The sequence below is a fragment of the Fukomys damarensis genome, unplaced genomic scaffold, assembly GCF_012274545.1.
Source record: "Fukomys damarensis isolate Sample0158 unplaced genomic scaffold, DMR_v1.0_HiC HiC_scaffold_18, whole genome shotgun sequence".
NCBI lineage: Eukaryota > Metazoa > Chordata > Mammalia > Rodentia > Bathyergidae > Fukomys > Fukomys damarensis.
The window spans coordinates 10,752,910-10,777,085 of NW_022900930.1; the positions used below are offsets into that span (position 1 = coordinate 10,752,910).

The 24,176-nt window shown below is 41.4% G+C and overlaps 1 protein-coding gene across 3 annotated transcripts in view; it reads right to left on the reverse strand.

Annotated features, from left to right (window-relative positions):
* Rbpms (RNA binding protein, mRNA processing factor) overlaps window positions 1-24,176 on the reverse strand; it is a 169,977-nt gene that overhangs the window by 127,368 nt on the left and 18,433 nt on the right. The window contains exon 1 of one of the 3 annotated variants that reach the window (XM_010622015.2): window positions 17,416-17,435. The exons of 1 other annotated variant lie outside the window; for it this stretch is intronic. In XM_010622015.2, coding sequence (XP_010620317.1) covers window positions 17,416-17,424 — 9 coding nt within the window. In that variant the 5' untranslated portion in view covers window positions 17,425-17,435. Of the gene's footprint in view, window positions 1-10,296; window positions 10,318-17,415; window positions 17,436-24,176 lie in introns of those variants that run through there. One more of the 3 variants, XM_010622017.2, reaches the window with a different exon arrangement.

Consider the following 24,176-nt stretch of genomic DNA (forward strand, 5'->3'; position numbering starts at 1 on the left):
AAAAAAAAAAAAAAAAAGAAAGAAAGAAAAGAAAAGAAAAAGAAAAAGAAAAAAATGTTAATTTAAGGAAAAGGTGTAATGCAACCGGGCAGACTGGCTCATGTCTGTAATCTCAGCACTCTGAGGGGATGAGACAGGAGGATTGCCAGTTTGGGCCCAGCCTGGGAAACCTCAGAAGACCTTTCTCTCAAAAGAAAAAGGGCTAAGAATGCAGCTCAGTGCAAAGACCATGGGTTCAAATCCCCCTCCAAAAAAAAGTAAAAAGTATAATGCAAATGAGATGCAGAACTTCTTCTCTGCAGTTTTTCATCTAATCTAACTAGATACTCCGAATAGTTTCTGAGAATGGGGTGAAAAAGTTATTTTTTGGCACCAGATCTAGTTTATTTTTAAAAGCGTTAGATAGGATTGCTTCAAATTTCAAACAAGAGACAAGTTGGGGGGGATGTTTCTTGTAAAGTAAAACAGTAATTTTACTCGTCACAGCAGAATTTATTACATAATCACTAACAGGTATGCGGATGAATACTATTATATAAAGAGAGAAGAGATCACGTGAGTGAGTGGGAGTAAGGCCTTGGCTCTGGACTACGAGCCAAGCGATCCCCCAATTGGAACTGGCCCTTCCTGGCGACAGTCCTGTGCCAAACCACAAAGCCAAAGATGTATCTTCTCCCCACCTGGATACAGCTGCCGCGTACTGAGGAGAGAGAATACGCACAATTCCCGAGGAACCCACTATCACCCCACACCTTTCTCTCACATTCATTTCAAAGAAAGACCAGTGATCGAGCCTATTAAAGTGTGCATTTTCAAACCACTATAATTTACATATTAAAAATAAATCATACAAATGGTTTCTTATCCTATACTGGAATATGCACTTCACTTTTTATTGCCCTCACCAAATAAGAAAAAGGTTCTGCGCATGTGCAAGCGTGTGTGTGTGTGTGTGTGTGTTTGTGTGTGTGTGTGTTTGATTTCAGCAGCTTCATAGTGTCCTAACACATAGCAAATCTTAATATAACTTTCTGGAATAAATGAACTACAACAGATACTTTTAAGATTTAGGTACTTGCATCCTAAGTAAATGAAAATAAAGCACAAACTAGAACTTTGGGCTTTAGAGGAAACTATTAAATACAGTGTTAGTGTATCTCGCCAAAAGTTACATGTACTTAAACATGTATAAAAAGATTACTATTTATTATGAGCCAGGCGTGGTGGCGCACGCCTGTAATCCCAGCACTCGGGAGGTTGAGGCAGAGGGACGGCTGTGAGTTCAAGACCAGCCTGGGCTACATACTGAGTTCCGGGTCAGTCTCAACTACATAGTGAGACCCTGTCTCAAACACTCAAACACACACACACACACACACACACACACACACACACAGAGATTACTATTATGATTACCAACCCTAACCCAATCATATTCAATAACTGGAACTTACATAGTGAGACCCTGTCTCAAACACTCAAACACACACACACACACACACACACACACACACAAAGAGATTACTATTATGATCACCAACCCTAACCCAATCATATTCAATAACTGGAATGGCTATTAGGAATACTCTTTTCATACAACATGTAAATATGAGTAATTTTCTTCCTTCTTTCCTTCCCCCATGGCAGGGATTGAACTCAGGGCCTTGCACATACTAGGCAAACAATCTACCACTGAACTACAACCTCAACCCAGATATCAGTAATTTTTACAATGTTCTCATTATTACATGCTGTTCTTTGATGTTCTTAATACAGTACTTTGGGTGGTATAGATCAAAAATTACTGAGTAACTTGAAATTATTATTTTCCACATTATAGTATAGAATCAAGACATCAACTGTTTTATTTCCTAGACAGTACTGGTACATGGTATGATTCTTTCTTATATTGTATCAACAGTGACGAAGGGGCTTATGTGATTTTAGATTTTTTTTTTAAATTTCCCAAGTTTATGTATAGATTTTATAATCAAAAAGGTTTTTGTTGCTGCTGCTGCTGCTGCTGCTGCTGCTGCTGTTTTGATAGTACTAGGGACTGAACTCTGTGCTAACTTCCCAGCCCTTTTCATATTTTTATTTTGAAAAAGAATCTGGTTAAGTTGCTATGTTGCCCAGGCTGGGCTTGACCTTGTGATGCTCATGCCTCAGCCTCCCAGACTGCTGGGATTATAGGCATTAGCCACCATGCACATATTTTCAACTGTTCTGTTTTGTTTTGTTGAGACAGAGTCTCACACTGTGTTGCTCTAGGCTAGTCTCAAAAAGTCATATAATCTTCACACCTCAGTATTTCAAATAGTAGGGACTACAGGTGTGTGCCACTGGGCCCTGCTACCAAATTTTCCTGTATATAGAAGATACTAGAGCTTGGGCACTTAATTTTTAAATTACTACTATTTATTCTTCCTCTTTGGTGTGAAACATAACTTTTAAAAATCACAAACTGATCTACATTTTGAAAAAAAAGAGACAAGTGTGTACCACTTTTAAAACATGGAAATCTGGAGGTAACAGTATACACAGACTACAATGTGGCTATACACTTGGTATGCTGTCACCACGAAGCCAAAACAATGGGAAAAGCTGCAAGGGAGGCAGTGAAAACCATCATGCTGGTGCTTTGACAACCCAATGGCTAGGAACTTTTCAGGGCCACTATAATTGCTTAAACTCTGATTACAAAATGAGATGACAGTCCTTATTTCACTACAAAAACTCTGGGACACTTACATCAGTAATTGCATGGGGTGGTTAAGGCTTCCAACACCGTCATTATCTTAATTGCTCTGGTTTTTTAAAAAGGACAAACTACTCTTTTAGGAGGCCTGGATTTTGCTACTTTTAATGTAGGCAAAAGTTAGTTTCGAATGCACAAATTCGCTAATCCGCGAGAGACCAAGAAAGCTTTCTAGAAGCAAGCTGTGTGCGGAGCGGTAGACAGGGACTCCTCTTCAGAGGGGATATAAAGCCCCATTCAGGCCCTGGATGTGGACCCCAGCATCCACACGGTAATGCCTGGTGGATGGCACAGACCCCTCTCTGCTGTATTCCAACCCAATGTTACAGCATCCAAATCTTCTGAGGCCTTGGTTTCCTTGTACAGGGACAGAGGCCGGACTACTGAAGCAACTGGGGGTGGGGATCAAACTCAGGACCTTGTGCTGGCGAGGCAGGCCAAGGCACCACTGAGCTAAATCCCCAGCCCTGAAGCACTTTCCGGTTCTAAATCACGACTCACTACCTTTTATGACTTTAGCACAGTATTTGTCTTGCCCACAAATAAAAAATACGAAGGAAAGAGCTCCTGACACTTTTTTTGCCTCTCTTGCCACCCCTGACTTGTTTTAGAAACTGAAGCAGAAGCTTTTGTGACTGTTTCTCACGGATTCCCACGTGGCTGAGTGTTACCCTAAGTCCACAGATGGCGGTGACCTCCCTACATACAGTCCTCGACTTGCTGGTGCTACTCAGAAAGTGTTTTGCAAAGCATTAAACCCCAACTCTAAAATAGGTTATTTCCTATTCTCAAAAAAAAGCCTTATGTTCTCACAATATCTACTTCTAAGTGGCTTAAGACCTTCACCTAGATGCCAGGTAACTTTAATATAAAGAAAAGGACAACAGAATCCCCAGCCTCTCTGGGAGCCCTAAAAGGTAAACATACATTTGCTTGCTCCCCCCACCCCTTGGCAGTACTCGTGATTTAGGCCCAGGCGCTCACGCTGAACTACATACATCCCCAGCCCTTCTTTTTCTTCTTTTTCATTATTTTAAGGCAAGGTCTGGCTAAGTCAATAAGTTGTCCAGGCTGGCTGAAACTTGTGATCCTCCTGCCTCAGCCTCCCCATGTGCTGGGATTACAGGTATGTGCCACCACACTTGGCTAAGTATGCACTTGTCTATGCTGTAATTTAAACTTGGAGAAGGCAGAATCAAATCAATTTCTATAACTCTAAATATTTTCTTCAATTATGTCAGGTTTTGTTTTATTTTGTTTAGGTTTCTCGTTCATCATTACTGTTGAGCGCTATGATTCACTATCAGGATGGTTAACCCTTGCTGTGTATTTCATTAGGTGCCAGGCACCATTCTAAGTGCTCTACATCCACAGACTCCATTTCCCCAGTCCCCACGAGCCTTCAGATGAGGAAACAGAGGCACAAAGAGGTGAAGCTAGTTTTTACAAAGTCAAAAGTCAGAGTCTGAATTCAGGCATTCTACACCTCCCTGGCCTGCGTGTCTAAACTCTGGAAGGCAAACCTAACACCTGACTCCCCGCTGGCTGGTGAGAGATGATTAACACGAGCACTTGGTTTATAGGCAACGGAGTCTGCCAAACACATAAAAAACAATTACAACATGATCTGTGGGCTGTAACAAAGGCCTCTAAAACTTACCACGGAAACAAGAGAAGTTGCCAGGGTTCAACAAGGCCTCAACTTGAGCTGGATACTGAAAGATGAGGAGGCATTCCAGGTAGAGAATAGATGTGCCAAGGCACTACGTAAAGGTGAGCGAGTTTAAGGAATTCAGGGGGCAGCAGGTGGGACCTCGCGGGGAAAATTTACAGGCAGGCTGACTGGACCCCTTTCAATATGAATTCCTATTTGGCTAAGGGTGCCCAGGAAAGCAGTGACTATCTCTTGAAGTGATGACATCTGATGGAGTTTGAGAGGATGTTTATTTCATCCTTTGAAGGTTCCATTTCCCTGAGTCAGAAAGACTTTAAAAAGCAAAGAGTCAGGCCACAGTAACCCCAGCACTCTAGTAGTCTGAGGCAGGAGGATCACAAGTCCAAGCCCAGCCTGGGCAATTCAGAAACTTGGTGACCTGTCTCAATATAAAAAATTTTGAACACCATCTGCCTCACAAGTGCAAGGACCTGAATTGGATCTCCATTACCCTCCCCCAATTTTTTTTTAAAGAGCCAGGGTATACTTCAGAGTGTGGAGGCTCTGGGTTCAACCTTCAGGAAGGAAGGAAGAAAGGAAGGGAGGGAGAATCCAAGGGTACAAGCAAGAATCTATGCACAGACTGTCCCTAGTTTACATATGATTCATTCACAATTTTTGTCTATTTTACACAGTGTTACAGCAATACATTTATATGTATGTGACACATTTTACGTTCAGTAGAAACTATAATTTTTAAAATTTTTGTCTTTTCCCAGGCAGTTTTCTCCCAAAATGCTGGGTGGCGGCAGCAGCCACCGCTCCTAGTCACATGATCACCAAGGGAACCAACCAAGACTGTGTGATTTGCTGAAGTTAGGTGTATTTAACGTATTTTCGACTTGCTATATTTTCAACCTACAGTGGGTTTTTACAAGGACACAGTCCCATCATAAATCAAAGAGCATTTGTATAACATAAACAAAACAATAAGTTGAATTTTAGAGCCAAGCAATCCAGGTGAGTATGGAACACAGAAGGGGAAGGGTGGTGAACAGTTTACTATGACTGTCACATACTTAAAGCCTAGCTTTGTGCCCTTCTGGGGTTACAAACAAAATGTGTTTTCTGGGGATGACGCCCAGAGATTTCACCAGACTCAAAGGGATCAATGACCTCTAGAACATTATTAACAGTCACTGCTTTTAACCAGGCTGGGAGCCAGAACTTCACACAACTTTTAACACCTAGAGAAGACACAGCAGGCCAAAAAAAGAAAAAAAAACCACTGCAAGCCAAAAATGAGCAAGTCCCCTGCTTGCTCTTGGGTCTTACTTACTCCAAATGATGACGAACAATTTAGCCTCAGACTCTGTTCAAAAGGCCTTTAAGATCTGAGATAGTCATGTTTACCTAACTTTACTTGGGTCCTATTATGCAAGGCTGCCACCTATTTAGGACCCCAAACATCATGATTTACTGATAAGGTGTCTAACCTGCCCATTTATAAAATTCTCTTAAAGAAGCCTTCCCTCCAAACCTTGAAAACAGTAAGAAAATGCATGCAGCTGGATCCACAGACCAGGTACTTAACTTCCCTAAACTAATATTTAAAAGAATACTTAAAAATAAACCACACTTCAGTGAAACTCCCTTTAATTTTCTACCACTAGATTAAAAGGATGACTGCTCCCCAAGAAAAAATAATCACCTAGGCGCCTGAACACAAGAAAGCTTATTTACAGATTGGCATTTTGGGCCCACTGATGGACCATGAGCATCAATCCGACATCTGTCAACATTCTCACATCTTACACCACCACATTTCAACACCTCAGAAGTCTTCTTTCCCCAGATTTCACTCTTTCTGCCTAACCCCATACTACCATCTTGAAAGCCATGTATGTACAAGTGGTGGGGTGCGGGGGTAAGGAGGTACAGCCTCAGGCATGTGCACACTAGGCAGCAGGGAGCAGAATGTGGTTAAGAACACAAGTACAGGCTGTGTGCGTAGCTCAGGGGTAGAACACGAGCTCTGCATGAGTGCAAGTCTGGGTTTGATCCCCAACACACACACACACACACACACACACACACACACACACACACACGTAGACGGGGGCTGCTGAGCTGCAAATGCCAACCTTGATCGTGTTAGAGGTATGAGCCAGGTCACTTATCCACTTTGATGTTTCTTCACCCATAAAAAGGGGACAATAGTTATATCTTCACAAAGGACTTCTATGAGCACTTAGTACGTTAACATTTGTAAAAATGTTTAGGATACTCACTGTCTGACACATAGTGTTTGGCAGATACACTAAGTCTTACCAAAATCTTTTTGGTAATATTCAATTGTAAAATAAAAACCCAAAAAAGGGCCAGGGATTTAGCTCAGTGCCCACTGCCTGCCTCCTAAGTACAAGGACTTGAGTTTGATCCCTGCTACTAAAAAAAAAGAGGAAAAACCTCAAAAATAATCAGTATAGGGACCAGGGATTTAAGGTCCCGAGTTAGATCCCTGATGGATAGGGAGGATCAATACAGGACAAACATTCCACTATCAATGGAAGAAAAAATATTTCTAAAATCCAAACCTCAAATTTGGGAGGCATTTACTATTTAACTGTACTTTACTTGCAGAAGAGTCTGAACAGACTCATGCTATATACTGAGGATGCTAGCCTTAACTTTTGAAAAAAGATTTACATTTCTACAAAAGTAATAATAAAGAAAAGAATATTCAATAATGGATTAATGCTAATGTGTTTCACTAGGTAAGTAAAAAGCAGGCATTAAAAAAGTTTGAAATAGAACATCAACGCTTCCAAGCACCCAGAGAACAATAAATAATGAACGTTTTTTGTTACTGAGCATTATGGTGGTACTGAGGTACTCACTGTTACTGGGAATATATCCTCAGCCCCCGTGGTACTGAGTGGTATCTCAGTACTCACTGACTCTAAAAGACAGGACAAGTACCATACAGACTATTTTGGCTGAAAAGGGTAGGGAGTCATGAGGATTTGACAAGAATAAGTTCTAGCTTAAACATCAACTACCAAATAAAGGCGAAGTTACTGGGTTAAAACTGCCATCAAAATGCTTCAGGTATCAAACTGTGAGCTACTGCAGGATCTGAGGGTGTAGCTCAGTGGTAAGAGTGGCTGCCCAATGTGCCAAGACTATTGGTTTGATTGCCAGCATCTAAAAAAAAAAAGTTACTATGAAGTAAAAATAATAGTTCTTTTTCTAGTTCAAATTTTGAGTCAGATACAGGTTAATGGATTCTACACACCAGTATCTCCTTTAATCATCGTGACTCCATGAAGTTGGCGGGATCATCATTCTCTTCTTCCAATGAAAAAACTCAAGTTTAGCGAGGTTACAGATCACCAGCCAGCAAGCAGACCAGACTATGAACCTCATTACGAATCCAAACTAACCGGGCATCTTAAGTAACTCATTCATAGTTAAGTTACCAGTGTCACAAAAGCTGGGTTTATTAACTGATTTCCCCATAACTGGTCCTGATTTTCTATCTCAATATTCTTTTCCAAATAACATTATAATAGCAGTTTTTCACCTGTTGAAAAGTGTTGACTTTTTCTTAGGGCATGAGCCCTATAATTGTTGCTACAATCCATGTTCAACACTGTTATATAGACTTTATTATTTCCACAAATTTACATAAGAACTAGCCTCAGAGAAATTCAGTACAGTAGTGCCCCGTTTTCATGGTTTCATAGCCTCGTTTGTTTCATTACACACAGTAAACTGCGGTCTGAAAATATTAACTGGAAAATTCCAGAAATAAACAACTCCTAAATTTTAAATTGCACACTGTTCCAAACAGCATAATAAAATCTCACCCACACACGAAACGTCCCTTCATCCAGGATGTCCTAGCTGTGTACACTACTCATCTGTTCATCTCAGATATCAAAGCAACAATCATGGCATTGCAATACTTGTATTCAAGTAACTCTTACTTTATTTAATGGCTCCAAAGTACAGTGATGATGCTGGCAATTCAGATATGCCAAAAAGAAGCTATAAATTGTTCTTTAAGTAAAAAATAGTATTTTAAGTATTTCAGCTTTTATTGTATTGTTATAACTTCCATTATCAGTTTTGTTAATCTTATCACGCTTAATATACAAGGGCTAATCAAAATATGCAGTGATGCGGGCCTGGTGGCACACGCCTGTAATCCCAGCACTCAGGAGGCTGAGACAGGAGGATCGCTGTGAGTCCGAGAGATCAGCCTGGGCTACATAGTGAGTTCCAGGTCAGCCTCAACTACTGCATTGTGAGACCCTGTTTCAAAAACAAAACAAAAAAAAATGCAGTGAATGTTTAAAATTTTTAAGTTTATTACAGTAAGACATTGCCATTAGCCACACTCAAAATATATCCCTTTGCTTCACACCTGCTCCACTGTTCTTGCCCCTTTCTGAAGCAGCCCTGGAAGTTCTCTTTTGTGAGTGTCTTACAAAGTGTGATTAAAAAATACAATGAATGCTGCTGCCAACTGCCATCCAAAGGAAGGGCAGGCTTGTAAAAATATGGTGTCCTCATTCACCACATCTTGCACTGTGAGATTTCTGGCTCTTCCTCAAAGTGAAAATGACTATGAAAGATACACATTTTGAATTGACTCAGAACATCAAGGCAGCCACAACAGTGCAGCTAAATCCATGAAAGAGGACTCCAGAACTGCTTCAGAAAGTGCCAAAAACGATGAGATGAGTGTTTGCAAAGTGAGGGAGAGTATTTTGAGGGGTATTTATGGCAATGTGTATGGCAATGTGTCTTTTTCTGTAATGAACTTTTAAAAATATAAACATTAACCATATTTTTCGGTCCTACCTCACGTGAATTAAACTGGTATGCATGGGAAAAAACATAGTGTATGTAAATGCTATGCTTTGAGTGTGTCCCCCAAGAGTTCATGCTTGGTCCTTAGTGTGGCCAATGGTGAGTGGGTATGGAAACTTTACGAAGTGGAACCAAAGGGGAGCTCCTTAGGTCACTGGGAGTGTAGCCTCGAAGGAACTGGTACTGTATGAGGGACCCTAGTTAGTTCTCAAGAGACATTTGTCCTAAAGCAGCATGCCTGGCCCTTCCCTGGTCTCTGGTTTCCCATCTTGCCATGTGATCTTTTCCTCTTGCAAATGCTTCTATCATGATGCCATCTATCCTGTGACAGCCCAAAGGATCCTCTCAAGCATCAAACAGACGTCAGTGCCACACTCCTGAACCAGCCTGAACTGCAGGCTAAATAAACCTCTTATTTATATAACTCAGCTGCAGTTGTTTTTCTTATAGCTATGAAAACCTGACTAATCCAATGAAGTCTGGCACTACCTGTGATTTCAGGCATCCACGGGGGTCTTGAGATGCTTCTTCCTGTGGATAGGAGGAGGCACTTCTGTACCTTGCCCACAATCATGACACCACAGCTCGCAAGAGACAGGGCCAGGTAGGAAATCAAGACTCCAAATCTACACTGGCTTACTGCAAAGCTCACGTGTTATGAGTACACTAAAAAGCCCATCCAAACTTTTAGAATGAAGACCCCCTGAAACTCTTCACTGCATGTTTTCTTCCTGAGATAAACTCTCTCCCTTAACGGACTCATGGGACTACTTGTCTCTGAAAAACTAAACCAAGATTTACTCTTTTCAGGAAGTCTTTCCCCCACCTATTTACCCAGTAGATTCTTTAGTCTTGGACACCAGTGGGCCATCCATATAAGCAGAAATTAAAAACTAAGAGAGAGGGAAAGAAAACAAAGGATAAGAGAGAGGAAAGCAAAAGTGGAAAAGAAGTGGTTCTTTCAGCCACAGTGAATTTCTCCCTAAGCCCCCCGGAGCCCCACCTGCATCCGGACAGGTCTGACACCAGCTTCTCCCTGGCTTCCCCTTTCCCCGCCAGTCCTCACTAGTCCTCTCAGGGGTAGCTAGGCAACCAGGCCCCACATACACAAAGAGGAAAGTAGTGCCAAGCCCTGCCAGACAGGTCTCCAAACAAAAGCAGAACTCGTAACCTATAAATCCCCACAAGGTGACCGAACACATGAACAGAGAGATAAGGAACAAATTTTACGGATGTTTCAGAATTTAGATCTCCAATCAGAATAAGAATAAAGAGAGTCTGGTGAGACCAGGGTAGTCAGGACTGCCAGAGTAGGGTGGGAAACCAGGTAGCAAAGCCACTACCCACAGTAAGCATCTAGAAAGAACAGCTGAACGGCTCTCCTGTTTGTATGGCAATGTATGGTTTCAGGCGTGGATTCTGTAGCCACAAACTGCAGTTACTCAGCCAGATCCTGGTCCTCAACCCCACTCTGGATGGCTGAAATAGAAATGACCTCTACAAAAAGAGCATTAACTAGAAAGGGTCTCACTGTAACAACATAATGCTGGCTTTACTGGGTTCCCAAAGCATGAGTGGCACATAAATATGTACTGAAAATGGAACTTTCTCTCAGCAAAATAGTCATTCGTTATTAATGCGTGAAATTGTGATATTTCCATTTTTTTTAAATCCCCTCTCCCCCCGGGGCTATAGATGGAACCCAGGGCCTTGAGCATTTTTGGCAAGTGGCTTGACCACTGAGCTGTACCCTAGCTGTCTATTTTTATGTATTGTTATGTACTTTTCCTACAACTACTTGAGTGTTAGTTTATATAAGAAAAAAATGACAATGAACCCAAACAGGGCTTTCTAAAATCTACTTAAGAATATATTCAGAAACATAAATCTGGGGCTTCTCTTTACCTTGTTCAGTTCATATGAAGGAAACACTGTGGAACAACTCTCATACCTAAACAAAGCCAAGGTTTGTATAGGAAACAATAGCAGATAATCTTGCAGATTCCAGCCCAAACACTACCTTTCCTCAATCTCCTACCCATAACAATTACTTTATTCTTCTCTGTCCTACAGCAATGAGCCTATTCTGGTCTTAGATGTTGTAACTTCTAAGCCCATCAAGCATATAAGGGCATTAAAGTTGTCACATAGTAGGTACCTAGAAAAAATGATCTGTGCTTACAAAACTTAAAACAAAATTTGGAAGATGAAAAAAGAACCAAGATGCATTATATACATATACCAACTCCCCATGATGAATGTAATTATTATGTATTGCAAGCATGTACTCATAAAAATAAACATTTTTAAAACAATTACGATATGAAAGTTGTGCTTTAAAGAATTTTTAATGCAAAACACACACAACAAAAAGACTGCAGAGGATTCAAGAAAAATGTCAGAAAGAAGTCAAATTATCCCAACATTTCCTGAGATATTTACTTAAAAAAAAAAGGATATGGATTTGCCTGGCCTGAACGAAAGCTAAATCAAACTGGTTGCTGCGGTCTAGTGATAATTTTCTTAGTGCTAGGAAGCTGATGAATATGTGATTAAACAAGTTTCCCCCTTAGCTTCACCACAGATGCTATCAAGTTTTCTAAACAGAAGGTTCTGCAGCTCACCAGGTCACACTGGGTACACACACACACACACACACACAGAAACTAAACAGTCAAATGTTCACATAAATCATTATATATAATTTCTTTTTTGCTTTTATTGAGTATTTTTTGCTATGTAGTTCAGGCTGTCCTTGAACTTATTATGTAGCTCAGGTGGCCTTGACCTGGAGGAGATCCTCCTGCCTCAGCATCCCGAGTTCTGGGATTACAGGCATAAGTCACCACACTCAATTTATAATTTCTAATCTTCATCTCCTGCACTTTTCACTCATCATTTTCACCATTCAGTACAAACCAACTTAAAGTAGGAATAAATAAAAATTGGCCATTTTCACAACTTCAAATAGACATTTTAAACTTTTAACTCAAAATACTGCTAAAGTGCTAATGAGCCTTGTCAACTGATTTCCAAATTTCTAGACCTTTCCTGGCTATTGTCCCTACATCTGCCCCTGGACCCTTTTCTCCATCCCTATTCTGCACCTCTGAACTTCTCTGCTTCAAGAATGGAGAAAGCATTTACAGGAAAAACACCAGAATGTGCCACATGCAAAGACTTGCCTGATGGGCACTGGTATTTTCCTTTTCTAACTACTGTTCAAACTAAGTGAATGTCCAATGAGTTGATTCCTTCTATAATTTTGCCAGGAGACATTACTTTAACCAGTAAAACAAGAGGTCCTCAGATGGAGTCTACAAACTTGCTAAAAATTAGAATCCACATGTGATCAGCCCAACACCTGACAGACACCCAAACAGATCCAAATTTTAAAAAGCCCCTAAAAGTAAGCCCTTAAACTACCATCTCACCTCTTTCTTCATCTGTGGCTTGGCCCTTTTAACTACAAAGACTGGAAATGAATTTTGATATCTAGTAAGCAATTTTCCCTTTGCAGTTTTTTTTTCCCTCACTGAGTTTATTGGTACATTTTAGGTATACAATACAGTTACATTCATCATTAGGATCCTGTACCTTTACATGACAGGTCTTGGTTCGCATTTTTTCCCCTTGTCCCTGCCCTCCCTTCCCTACCCCTTCCATAGTTCTTTCTCAAACTTTTCTTAGTTTTAGTATATGTGCTGCCAAAGCGAGTAAACTTTTCTTAGTTTTATATGCACTTCTAAGTCTAGTTTATTTATAGATTTAGCATGTTAAATTTGTTAAGGTCTTTGGAATTTTTATCAAAATTGAATTTATTGTGTAAATCAATTTGGAGAAAACTAACAACTTTATAATGTCCATGTAAGAATGCAGTCCGTGTGCATTTACACTTACTCAAGTCTTTTATATCCCTCAGAATACAGCATTCTTCAAGTAGTTCTTGAAGATTTATCTCCCTCCACTCTTCCCTGTCTATTTAGTGGTACTGAGAGATTGGATTCAGGGCACTCTACCACTGAGCTACATCATTCCAAGCCCTTTTTCATTTCTCATCTTCAGACAGGGTCCCAGTAAGTTGCCCAGATAGGACTTGAATCTGTGATCCTCCTGCCTCAGCCTCCCTAACGTCAGGGATTACAGGGGATTACAGGGCGGCACCATCATGTCCTGCTGCAAATTTAGTTTTTAATAGCTGGCAAGGATAACATTCTTTTCACTGTACTCTACTGCTGTTTCCCTGTACTGGTGTATTTTAAAAAACAAAAATAAAGATAAAAACTCTATGAGGATGTTGATCTTACCTGGGCTTCCTTACTCAAGTTTATTGTTCTATTTGTTTTTCAAATGACAATCTTGGCTACTGTAGGTAGCTCAGGTCATACTGACAATAAATAATGACCACATGGAGCCATCTTTTAAAGACAAGCAAAACACTAGAGTAAACAGTTCCAAATATACTAGAGACAACAACTAGAAATCAATAAAAAGAAAACAAATAAGAAATATAAATAACCATATGGTAAGAAAAAATAACCAGTGAATACACAAAAGTTACATTTCATTAACAATAAAAATACAGGGCCGGGTGGTGGCACATGCCTGTAATCTCAGCACTCGGGAAGCTGAGGCAGGAGGATCACTGTGAGTTCGAGACCAGCCTGGGCTACGGAGTGAGTTCCAGGTCAGTCTCTACTACATAGTGAGACCCTGTCTCAAAAAACAAACAAAAAAAAAAATTTAAAAATTAAAAAAAAAATACAAACAGTTAAACAATGAAATGACTTCTTCCAGCCAATGACTGAAAGCTAGCTCATTTCTGAAAGGGTATGCAAAGAGGCCAGGGATTTAGCTCAGTGGTTCTGCTACCTCCTCGGAAACACAAGGTCCAAAGTTTGATCCCCAGTACCAAAAAACAAGAAAAAAAAGAAAGGGTATGTACAATGGACACTGTAGATGGGGCAGCAAATTTGTAGCAGGCAATTCAGCATTACCTATTAAAAAGTTAAATACACCTTTCATCCAGAAATTCCATTTGTAGAATATTTACATTAGATTCAAGTTTAAGACTTAAAGAATGAATTATAAAATGGTGTTTATTTTAAAAACCCTTAAATATCTCTTAAATTTCTCAAGTAAATATGGCTTAAGTACTCTCATACTATACGTATCACAAAGAACACATATGCAAAATAAAAATGTGTACGATTTTCTAATTCCAAAAGTCTATGCATGGCTGAATTCAACTAAGTGCATAAAATGTAATGCTACACTATCAGAAGTAGCACACCTGTGTCCAAAGATACAAGCAAAGACGCTTCCTGCAATTGAAATACTAATAGCAAAAATACAATAAATAATCCAAATGTTAGTCAACAGGAAATGGTTACTGTATCTTGGTATATCCACACAATGAGGTGCTCTGCGGCTAAAGAGAGGAATGAGCTACCCGCACGGACCTGGATTATTTAAGATTTACAGTCAAATTAAAATTAAAAAAGAGGGAACAAGAAAGAGGAAAAAGCAAATACTATCATCATGTTAACAAATCTAAGTGCTTACAAAGAAGCCTACTAAACTACTAACTGAGGTAACACTTCTAGGGCAGGGATTAGGAGGCGCAGGAGACTGAGGGAGAGTGTGTACTATTTGCTGCATGTATTTTTAGGGTTTTATACTTCAAAAAAACATACATACTTGTAACTTGGAAAATTTTTAATTAGAGGAAAGTGAGGATCTTTATTGAGGGTTTTTTTTTTGTACTTTCTAAATGTTTAAGAAAAAGTTTCCTGAGAAGCTTCCATTTTTATTTCAGCCATTGAGAGATTATCCGTTACCTAGTAGTAAGTAGTGAAGATTCATTGTGCATCAGTATTGTGAGGTAGAAGGAAAACAGATTATGTCTAACAGTTCCAAGCATTTTGGTAGAAACCTAAATATCCAGCCATTGTAATATACTTTGTTTTGTTTTTAAGTGAGTACAATAAATGAACATTTAGACAAACTTTTAAAGGATCACAATCAGAAAAATTCCTTAATTAGATAAAAAGATTTATATGTCCTTTTCAAGAACAAGCTTTGCCAACCAAAAGAAAAACATCAAGAGGGTAAAGTGAGGGCAGAAGAGTGTATCTGCAAGATTGCAAAGACTATTCTATTTCCTATGGATTAACATTACACAAACATTAAATCCACTAATGGAAGTAATGGAAGGGTTTTTTTACCCTTTATCACTCTGTTTACTTTATCTGGTGTGGCGGATGCAAAACAAACCTAAGGAGGAGGAGGAGATAGGGCTGGTACAAATGTAACTCATAGCTATTAGTATGTCTGGAAAAAACACACTACGTCCTGGCAACAGGGATTTCCCAATGCTGAAAATCCCACAGTGCAATGCAACATCACTTGGACTCATTTTATTTCATTCAAATTTAGTCCTGCATACACACAGGTATTTTAAGTATAAAGCAACACAAAACAAAACTGACAAACCTTAAAAGCACTTTGCAGGAGGGGGATTGACACTGGGTCTTTCTATGAAGTCCAGGCTGGCCTTGAAGTTACTATGTACCCCAGGCTGGTCTCAAACCTGTGGTGATCCTCCTGCCTCAGCCTACTGAGTAATGGGATTACAGGCTTGGACCACCACGTCTGGCTTTGAAGCACTTATTTTAGATGAAGAAATCAGGATGACCTGGGGCTGGGAGAAGGTAGCTGAGTGGCAGAGCACTTGTTAAACACTCATGAGGCCTAGGGCTCCACCCCTGGCACCACCACCCACCTAGTACCCACTCCTCCATTCACAAAAAAAAAAAAACCCAGAATGGCCTACATTCTGTGTAAAGTGCTTTGCACAGTAATTTTACCTAAAGACCCAGCAGAAAAGCTGTCACCCGAAAAGTCTCCTGTGTTTAGGAGACCGGATCATGGAGCACTCTGCTGATCAGTGCATTCCGCCATGAATGACTTCAGTACTGAAGGTGCTGGTATAAGGTGGGACCAGTTAGTTGGATGTGGTCCCTGGGGGTGTGACCTGGAAAGGTATCCAGGTCCTCCCTTCTCTCTCTACTTCGGACCTGCCATGGGGTAAGCAGCTTTCTTCTGCCCTACAGTTGCTGCTGCAAAATCAGCAGAGTGTGGACTGAATCCACTCAAACTGTGAGCCAAAAGCAACTTCTCAACTTGCAGGTGTTAGATATTTTGTCCCCACGACAGGGAATGCATGATAGGGTGGGTCTAAAACAGCTACAAAGCACTTGCACAGCCACGTCCACACACCACCTTCTAACTCGTGAACAAGTAACTGCAACAATTAACTGCAGCGCGGCACTGCCCCCAGGTTGCCCTAGAGGTTTTTATCACCTTTTAGCCAAGCTCATTCCCAAGTCTGTTAGTCTTTCCCTGTGGAAGATTCAAGAGTTCCTGAAATCCGTTCCCAAAACCTGTTGTCCACCATGAGTAACACTGAATAAATTAAAGACCACCTGTCATTAGAGAAGTAAATGAAACTCAGTGTGACTAAGGCACAGAGCCCATAGGCAAGCTATCTAGCACAGGGACACCGCGTGAAAGGTTACCCTGTGCCTCCTGAGAAGCAAGGACTCCGGGCAGTCAAGTCTGGGGACAGGAGAGTGGCACAGAGCTGACCAGCCATGCAGAATCTGCTCTGGCGGCCTAAACTAGTACTAAGGAAGATGGAGGTAAATCTACAGACTTGAAATGTAAAGCGCAGATGGAACGTTCATCTGGTGACGAACAGGTGAGGGGAGGGAGAGGTGACTCCCGGAGGTGGGAAGCACAAAGCAGTAGGGCTGGAGTGAGGATAAAGGAAATCCTTCGGGGACACTGCAATGTGGGGGAGACCACTAAGGAGAGGTGGCGTGGATACTTAATTTTAAATCTGCAGTTCAGGATAGAGACCTAGGGCAAAGGATACCAGCCACGGAGTACAGGATAATGAGAAGTGAAGATGCAAGTTTGGTACTGTGAGACCAAACTGAGGGAAAAGATGAAGAGGACAGTGGAGAGGGTAGTCAGACAGAGGAGCGTGTGGCATCCTGGAAGCCAAGGATGAGAAAGGCCAAGATTGGAAAAATCCAAAAGTAATGTCAGCAGTTACCTTCCTCATACTTTCTTGTATCTTCCCAGGATCCTCAAAATCATGTCTTTTTGTTTGGTTGTTTTGTTTTGTTTTTGAGGCAGGACCTCACAATGTTGCTCTCCAGGCCGGCCTTGAATTCTCCATCCTCTTGCCTCAACCTCCCTAGCAGCTGGGATGGATTATGACAGGTACCCCTGTACCTGGCACTGTATTCTGTTACTAATCCGAAGAAAAAGCCCTAAGAAAATCGTGCTAAAATCTGTGGTGACATCCTGGTAACCTGATGAACCAGATCCGTCTACCATCCACAGGACATGTGTTTTGAGTTCTTTCTGGGTCTGCTGATGGATGCACTGCGGCTCCAGCCTTATGACCAATGACACACACTGCCCAGCTTCTGGGCCAAGGTCTAGAATCCCAGCAGAGCAGAGCTGGCTGACCTGAGCACAGCTGGCCCAGTGACCTTGAGTTCATTAGCGTACCGTTCTAACCAAATGAGCTAACCAGCAACAAACCCTGCCTACTTTGTCTCACTGCCCACCACTACTAAGGCCAAAGTTCCTCAACTCTCACCACTTCCTATAAACAAAAGATTGCCTACAAACATTCACACTGATACAGGAGGTCCAAAGCTCACCAAAAATATTTGTTCACTGTGTCTAAATAGAGTTTATGTTTACTTACAAGGTACTTTCCTGGCAAACAGAAATGTATCATTAATGAAAATGATGTAGTCCCGGGCTAGATAGTACCTGGTGACCCAATGCCTCTTTAACAGACACACACAGGGAATGACCTAAGTACTTCTACAGTCCACAAGGTATAAGTCATAGTCTAACTTTCTACCACTCTCTTGACTCTCACTTCAAATTTTTTTTATATTTATCATACAGCAATCATCAATAATAGCATCCTTCTTTATCATCCTCTCCACTTCATGAATTAAAATACCCAAAACACAGGCGTTAACCTGCTTGACCTCAGGGGATCCAGAAAAAGATGGCTGAAAGAGGAGGAATCAGAGAACAGTTAACACTGCAGCCTACTTAAAGAAATGAGTTCCAGACCCAACCTTGGGCTTCAGCTGCTTCACTGCTCAAATAAGGGTGTGGAGGAAAGTACTTCCTTGGTCCCTTCCAGCTCAAAGGCCTACAACAATACCAATCCATGTCATCGTACTGGCTCTCTGCACAGAGTCACACACTGATACTATTCAGGGAAAGAGAAAACTCTGTAAAAGAAAACAAAGCTTTTTGTGATTTGGACTTAAAACTCACAATGGAACACCAGCTGAGCTCAGCAACTTGCAGCAATCCTCCAGTCCCAGCCTCCTGAGTGCTGGAATTACAGGTGTGTGCCGCAACACCTAAATAAAATTTGCTTTTGAACGTGTAAACTCCCCATGTTTACATGAAATGTCTATGTGAACAAGCTTTTGTAGAAACCACATTGAATATTTGTACATTTTAATTCAGTGAGTTTTCAAAAAAAAGATGGATGCCAGGTGTGGCGGCACACACCTGCAATCCCAGCACTCGGGAGGCTGAGGCAGGAGGATCAGTATGAGTTCGAGACCAGCCTGGGGTACACAGTGAGTTCCAGGGAAGCCTGAACTACATACATAGTGAGACCCTGTCTCAAAAAAAAGATGAAGCACAACCAAAATGTTTTTATTTGTTCTTTTTTCCCAGTACAACTTTTCTTAAAAAATGAATTTATTTTAAATAATTCTTGGGATGAGTACCCTATCTTTCCAGGAAAAGAAAATTTAAGAACTTAACTTTGCCCAGAATATTTTTGTTCACATGGATTTTACTATAACTGGTTTTGAGAAGGCAAGAATCATGGAGATGGGGTGCTAAAAATAGATGTTATAAAACTCAGGGGAACATACTTATGAGACCAACACTAACAATTAGCAAAATGTGGTATCACCAGTATTAAAATAGGAAATCTGAGCCCATTCCGGGAACACTGTCACAAACGGCCACAGTCATCTGGGCTCATTCCCTGCAGAGGTCCAGGGCCCGGGGACAGCCTTATAAGGTAACCGCACTCAGAGAGCAGATAAGAACACCACAGAGCACTTAACATTTCTTGAGTCCTCTACAGATATTAACTCATTCATTCTCATGGTGTTCTGGAAGCCCCACACTACTCTCATTTCTAAAAGAGAGGGGGAAGAAATATGCCTAATTACAATTAATTACAGCAGGCAGGCAGGCAGGCAGGCGGTGAAGCGCCGGCTGCTTCCTTAGGCATCTGGCTCAGGGCCAGACATGCCTAATGAACTAATGAACAAGAGGGAGGAGAGGAATTCTCAACTTTGACAGTAACAGTCCCTGCCCTCTCCTCTATCTCCAGCAACCCCCACCCCCGCCAAGATTCCAACCCTTACACGACTGAGACTCCCACTTGAACAGCCTAGAAAAAAATGAGCGAAGCACAGGCCAGGGGCTGGAGTTAAAGTCACATGCAAGGGGGTCACCTCAAGATTATTTCCATTCCAGGGAGACACATCTAGCTTCACAAGTAAGACTCAGGACTTCTGATTATAGTAAGACAGCAACCCATACAATTGGGAGAGAAATCATTGATTTTTTTTAAATTTGGAAAATTCCTATGCAAGTTATCAAACAGTGTTTGAGAATCTACACTTTAAGGCATCTTGAGGCCAGTGCCGGAAATAGAAGAGTAATATTTAACTACGTATTTAAAAAATATAAAGTCACTCAGTGTAAGCTTGCCTAGAATGTTTAGTCCCCACAAAGGCGGGACTCTGTTCATTAATTCTAACAGCCAATGATAGATATGTCTGGCACAGAATAGTCGTTCAATATAATTTTTTAATAAGCTGTCTCTCGACTTTTAATTTTTATTAATAAATTTTTTGGTACATAATGATTACATTCCTTGTGGGCAGTTAGTGTGTGTACATTAGGAATCTTAATTCTTTTAAATAAGCTGTTAATTTTTCATGAAATAAAAAAAGCCCAAAGTCCAAATAAATGTATAAACATCTTGAGAGGTTGAGTAGATTATAAAGAAAATACAGCGGTTTTTTTGGCTCACACCTCTGGTGGATTGAGAGTCCAAAAAGCATGGCACTGGTCTCCTGGAGGGGACCCCAGACAGTTTCACAATACTGAGACTCTGACAGGAAAGTGGAGGCATGCAGAAGATGGCGCAGCCTGGCTTTTAACAAATTCCAGGCACAGGAGAACAGAGCTAACCCTTTCCAAGGGCATGATCTCGTTGCCTTCCACAGGACCTCTTCTCCTCAAGAACATCCTCTTCAAGAACATCTCATCCTATTTATTGCAGATTCTAAAATATGAACCTTTAAGGGTCACATTCAAAACATACCCATAATGGACCAGGGATAGGGATTTAGCTCAGTGATTCTGCCACCTGCCTCACAAGCACAAGGACCAGGGTTCAATTCCCGGTACAAAACACACACACACACACACACACACACACACACACACACACACACATCCATACCATATTATGGACACATAAAAGGAGTCATGGAAAATACTGGGTAGCAATTTCAAGATGCTAAGTCAGTAAGTGACAAGAAAAAGTCCAAAGTCCCATTCACAGTAAGTTCTATAGCATAAGCTTGGAAGGGGCAAGTTTAAGTACATGGAGTAAAGAAAACCTGGCAGGCACTAGAAAGTTAGGGACTTGGAGGCAAATGACTTTGTCAGGACTCTGCCTCAAACACTGGCAACAGCTCAAATGTTCATCAAGAGATATTGGATAAACAAAATATGGTACATCCACACAATTGGGAATATTAATCAACCATAAAAAAGCAAATACTAACTGCACTTTACATGACTACTGAAAGCATGCTAGGTAGAGTCAGGGGACACAAAAAGCCAATATTGTACTATTTCATCTGTAGAAAGGTCCAAAATAGGAAACTCTGTAAAGACAAAAGTAGACAGGGTTGTCATGGGCTGAGGGAAGAAAAGGGTGAATGATTGTTTAAAGGGACTAGGTTTTTTTCTCTTCAGGGGAAGGACAAAATGGTCTAAAATCAGATAGTGACCATAGTTACTGACATAACTGTGAATTTACTAAGAATTATTCAATTATACACTTTGAAAGGTGAATTTGGAAAATACAGATAAGTCATACAGTGCCTGCTTAGCATGAGCAAGACCAATCCCTAGTACCAGAAAACAAAAAAATATTCTGGCCAGCTAGGTGATACCCACCGGTATGTAATCTCAGCTACTCAGAAGGCTGAGGCAGAAGGATCTCTAGCTTTAGTCCAGACTAGGCAATTCTGGGGAAAAACGGTCTCAAAATTTTAAAAGGGAATAAAAGGCTGGGGGGGGGCAGAGATTTAGCTCAGTGGTGCTGCTGCCTGCCTCACAAGGTCCTGAGTTCGATCCCTGGTACCTAAATAAATAAATAATAAAAGGCCGGGGATGGGGCTCAGTGGTAGAGTGCTTGCCTAGCACGCACAAGGTGCCAGGCTCAATTCCAAGCTTCACAAAAAATAAGCCAATTAATTACAGGGTGAATTTTAAGGTATATAAAATACACCTCAATAAAGTCGGATCTTAGCTTGGTGATGCATGCCTATAATCGCAGCACTCTGGGAGGCTGAGGCAGGAGGACTGCAATTTGGAGCCCAACCTTTGCAACTAGACACCTTATTGCAAAAACAAACAAACTAACAAAACTTTAAGGACCTGGGATGTAGCTCAGTGTGAAAGCCCTGGGCTTAATCCCCAGTGCCAGGATAAACAAAAGTTGGGTCTTACTAACTATAAGAATAAAAATGGAGGTGTATATTTGCACAGGAATTCAGTCTTCCCAACACTTTCAGACTCGAAAATTTGCACAATGGAGCATCCAGGTGCTGCCTGATAGACGGAGGAAGCAACGCTGGTGGTGGCTCTGCCCTTAGTGCTGGGTGGAGGGTGAGAGGCTCAGCTGCAGGTCTGGAGGCCTTACAGTCCACACGGGTGGGAGGGAAAAGGAGAAAGACCAGACTATGGCGAAGGGAACGCACAGGCCTCCCAGATTTTCCGATGCTGTATAATTGGGTTTCCTGCCTCCTGACAAGAAGTCGCCCCATGACTTATCACTGAGGGCTTAGTCAAGTCCCATGTCTCAAATTCCTCCCTCTGAAGGCAGGAGCCCAAGAGGTTTTGCCTTAAGAGGCCTCTAGAGTCTACAAAATAAACTCTGAGAAGGAGCACTCCAATCTGCAGTGAGTGTACTGTCGTTAAGACAGACTCCTCTGAACTAACTGCCTAGGGTAAAACCCAGGCTGCACCTGATTCACTGTGGCTTAGAGCAAATTTATACAACTCACTGAGCCTGAGATCCTCACTTACGAATTAGGAATGATGGTGTTAGGTAGCTACCTCATAGCATAGAGAGGATTCAATGAATTAATACACACAAAGCAAGACAAACAGACACAGGACCAAGGAAGAAAGGTCTCCTTGCCAGCCGTTAACAACTGTGGGTCTCACATTAACTTCGTTTTTCCTCCGTGGCACTTACCAGGGTTTGTAATTCTGTATTTACTTATGCTTTTGTTTTGTTTCATAGACACTTCCTTATTGCCACCAGCGACATGGTGCGTTTGTTGCTCTCTCTATCACCAGGGCCTACTACAGTAGGAGTTCAGTATCTTTGCAGTGACTACCACCTAGGCACTGGAGTCAGTGTCCACGAGTAAGAGCACCATGAATGATAAACCGCTGTGCTATTCTGAAGCAGCAGAACGAAGCAGTAAAATAACAAGCAGTCACAGAATAAACAGATTTGAGGAAGTTAAAAGGGCAGTCAATGAGAAAAAATGCTTCATTTTTCCAGTACGGCTATCTCAACTGTTTGCGTGGCCTTTGAATCCTAGGACCCAAAAAAGTTTGAATAAAAAGAATGGAAGGCACCATGTTGGCACAGGGTCCTACAGCTGTCTAACTTTTTACCATGTTATGTATCGATCACCCGTGGAACAAACAAGCATACTTGAGAAACCAATGACGGGGACAAATAAAAGTTCCTTAAAATAGCCCCAAATACGTATCATTCACTCTTCATTCATTCAAAATTAACAGCCAGATACAGCCTCTCCCTGCCTTGTTAGGTGAGCTATGTTCATTCCTACTTCCATCCTTTTATGGTTGCAGAACTCTCCTAAGTCAGGGGCCATTTTTCCCTATTTAATCTTACCATTTCCTCCAGGCTTGCCCCTCTTCCACAGGGCCTGTGTTACTCTGGACCATAGTGATTCTTCTTTCCGAATTTCTAAGCCCCTCCTGTCTGCATTTCACAACGCTGTCTGCTTATATAGGATCTTGGGTTCTTCTGTCACTGTTTCCAGAGTTCCCTGGGGTCTTTCCAAGTAGTCAGGAAAAGTGCATCTCAGCAGCCACTTCCATATCCTACAGGAAGGCCGAGACAACCCTAGGCTCTGGAGCTGTCTTCACAAATCCCAAGGACTGTACCCCAGTCCCAGGGGAGTCAGACCTCCTCTCGTCTAATCAAGGTTCTCTCTGCCACCTGTCAACCAGAATCAAGGACTTTAGGGAAAAAAACATGCATTTATTTGCCAAAAAGCTTCTAGTTCCTGAGCTGGCACGGTGGCACCCACGTACAGTTCCGGTACTTGGGAAACTGAGGCAGGAAGATTGCTGCAAATTTGAGGTCAGCCTGTACTATGCAGTGAATTCAAGGTCAGCCTGAACAACACAGCAAGACCCTGTCTCTCTCTCCCTCTCTCTCTCTCTCTCTCTCTC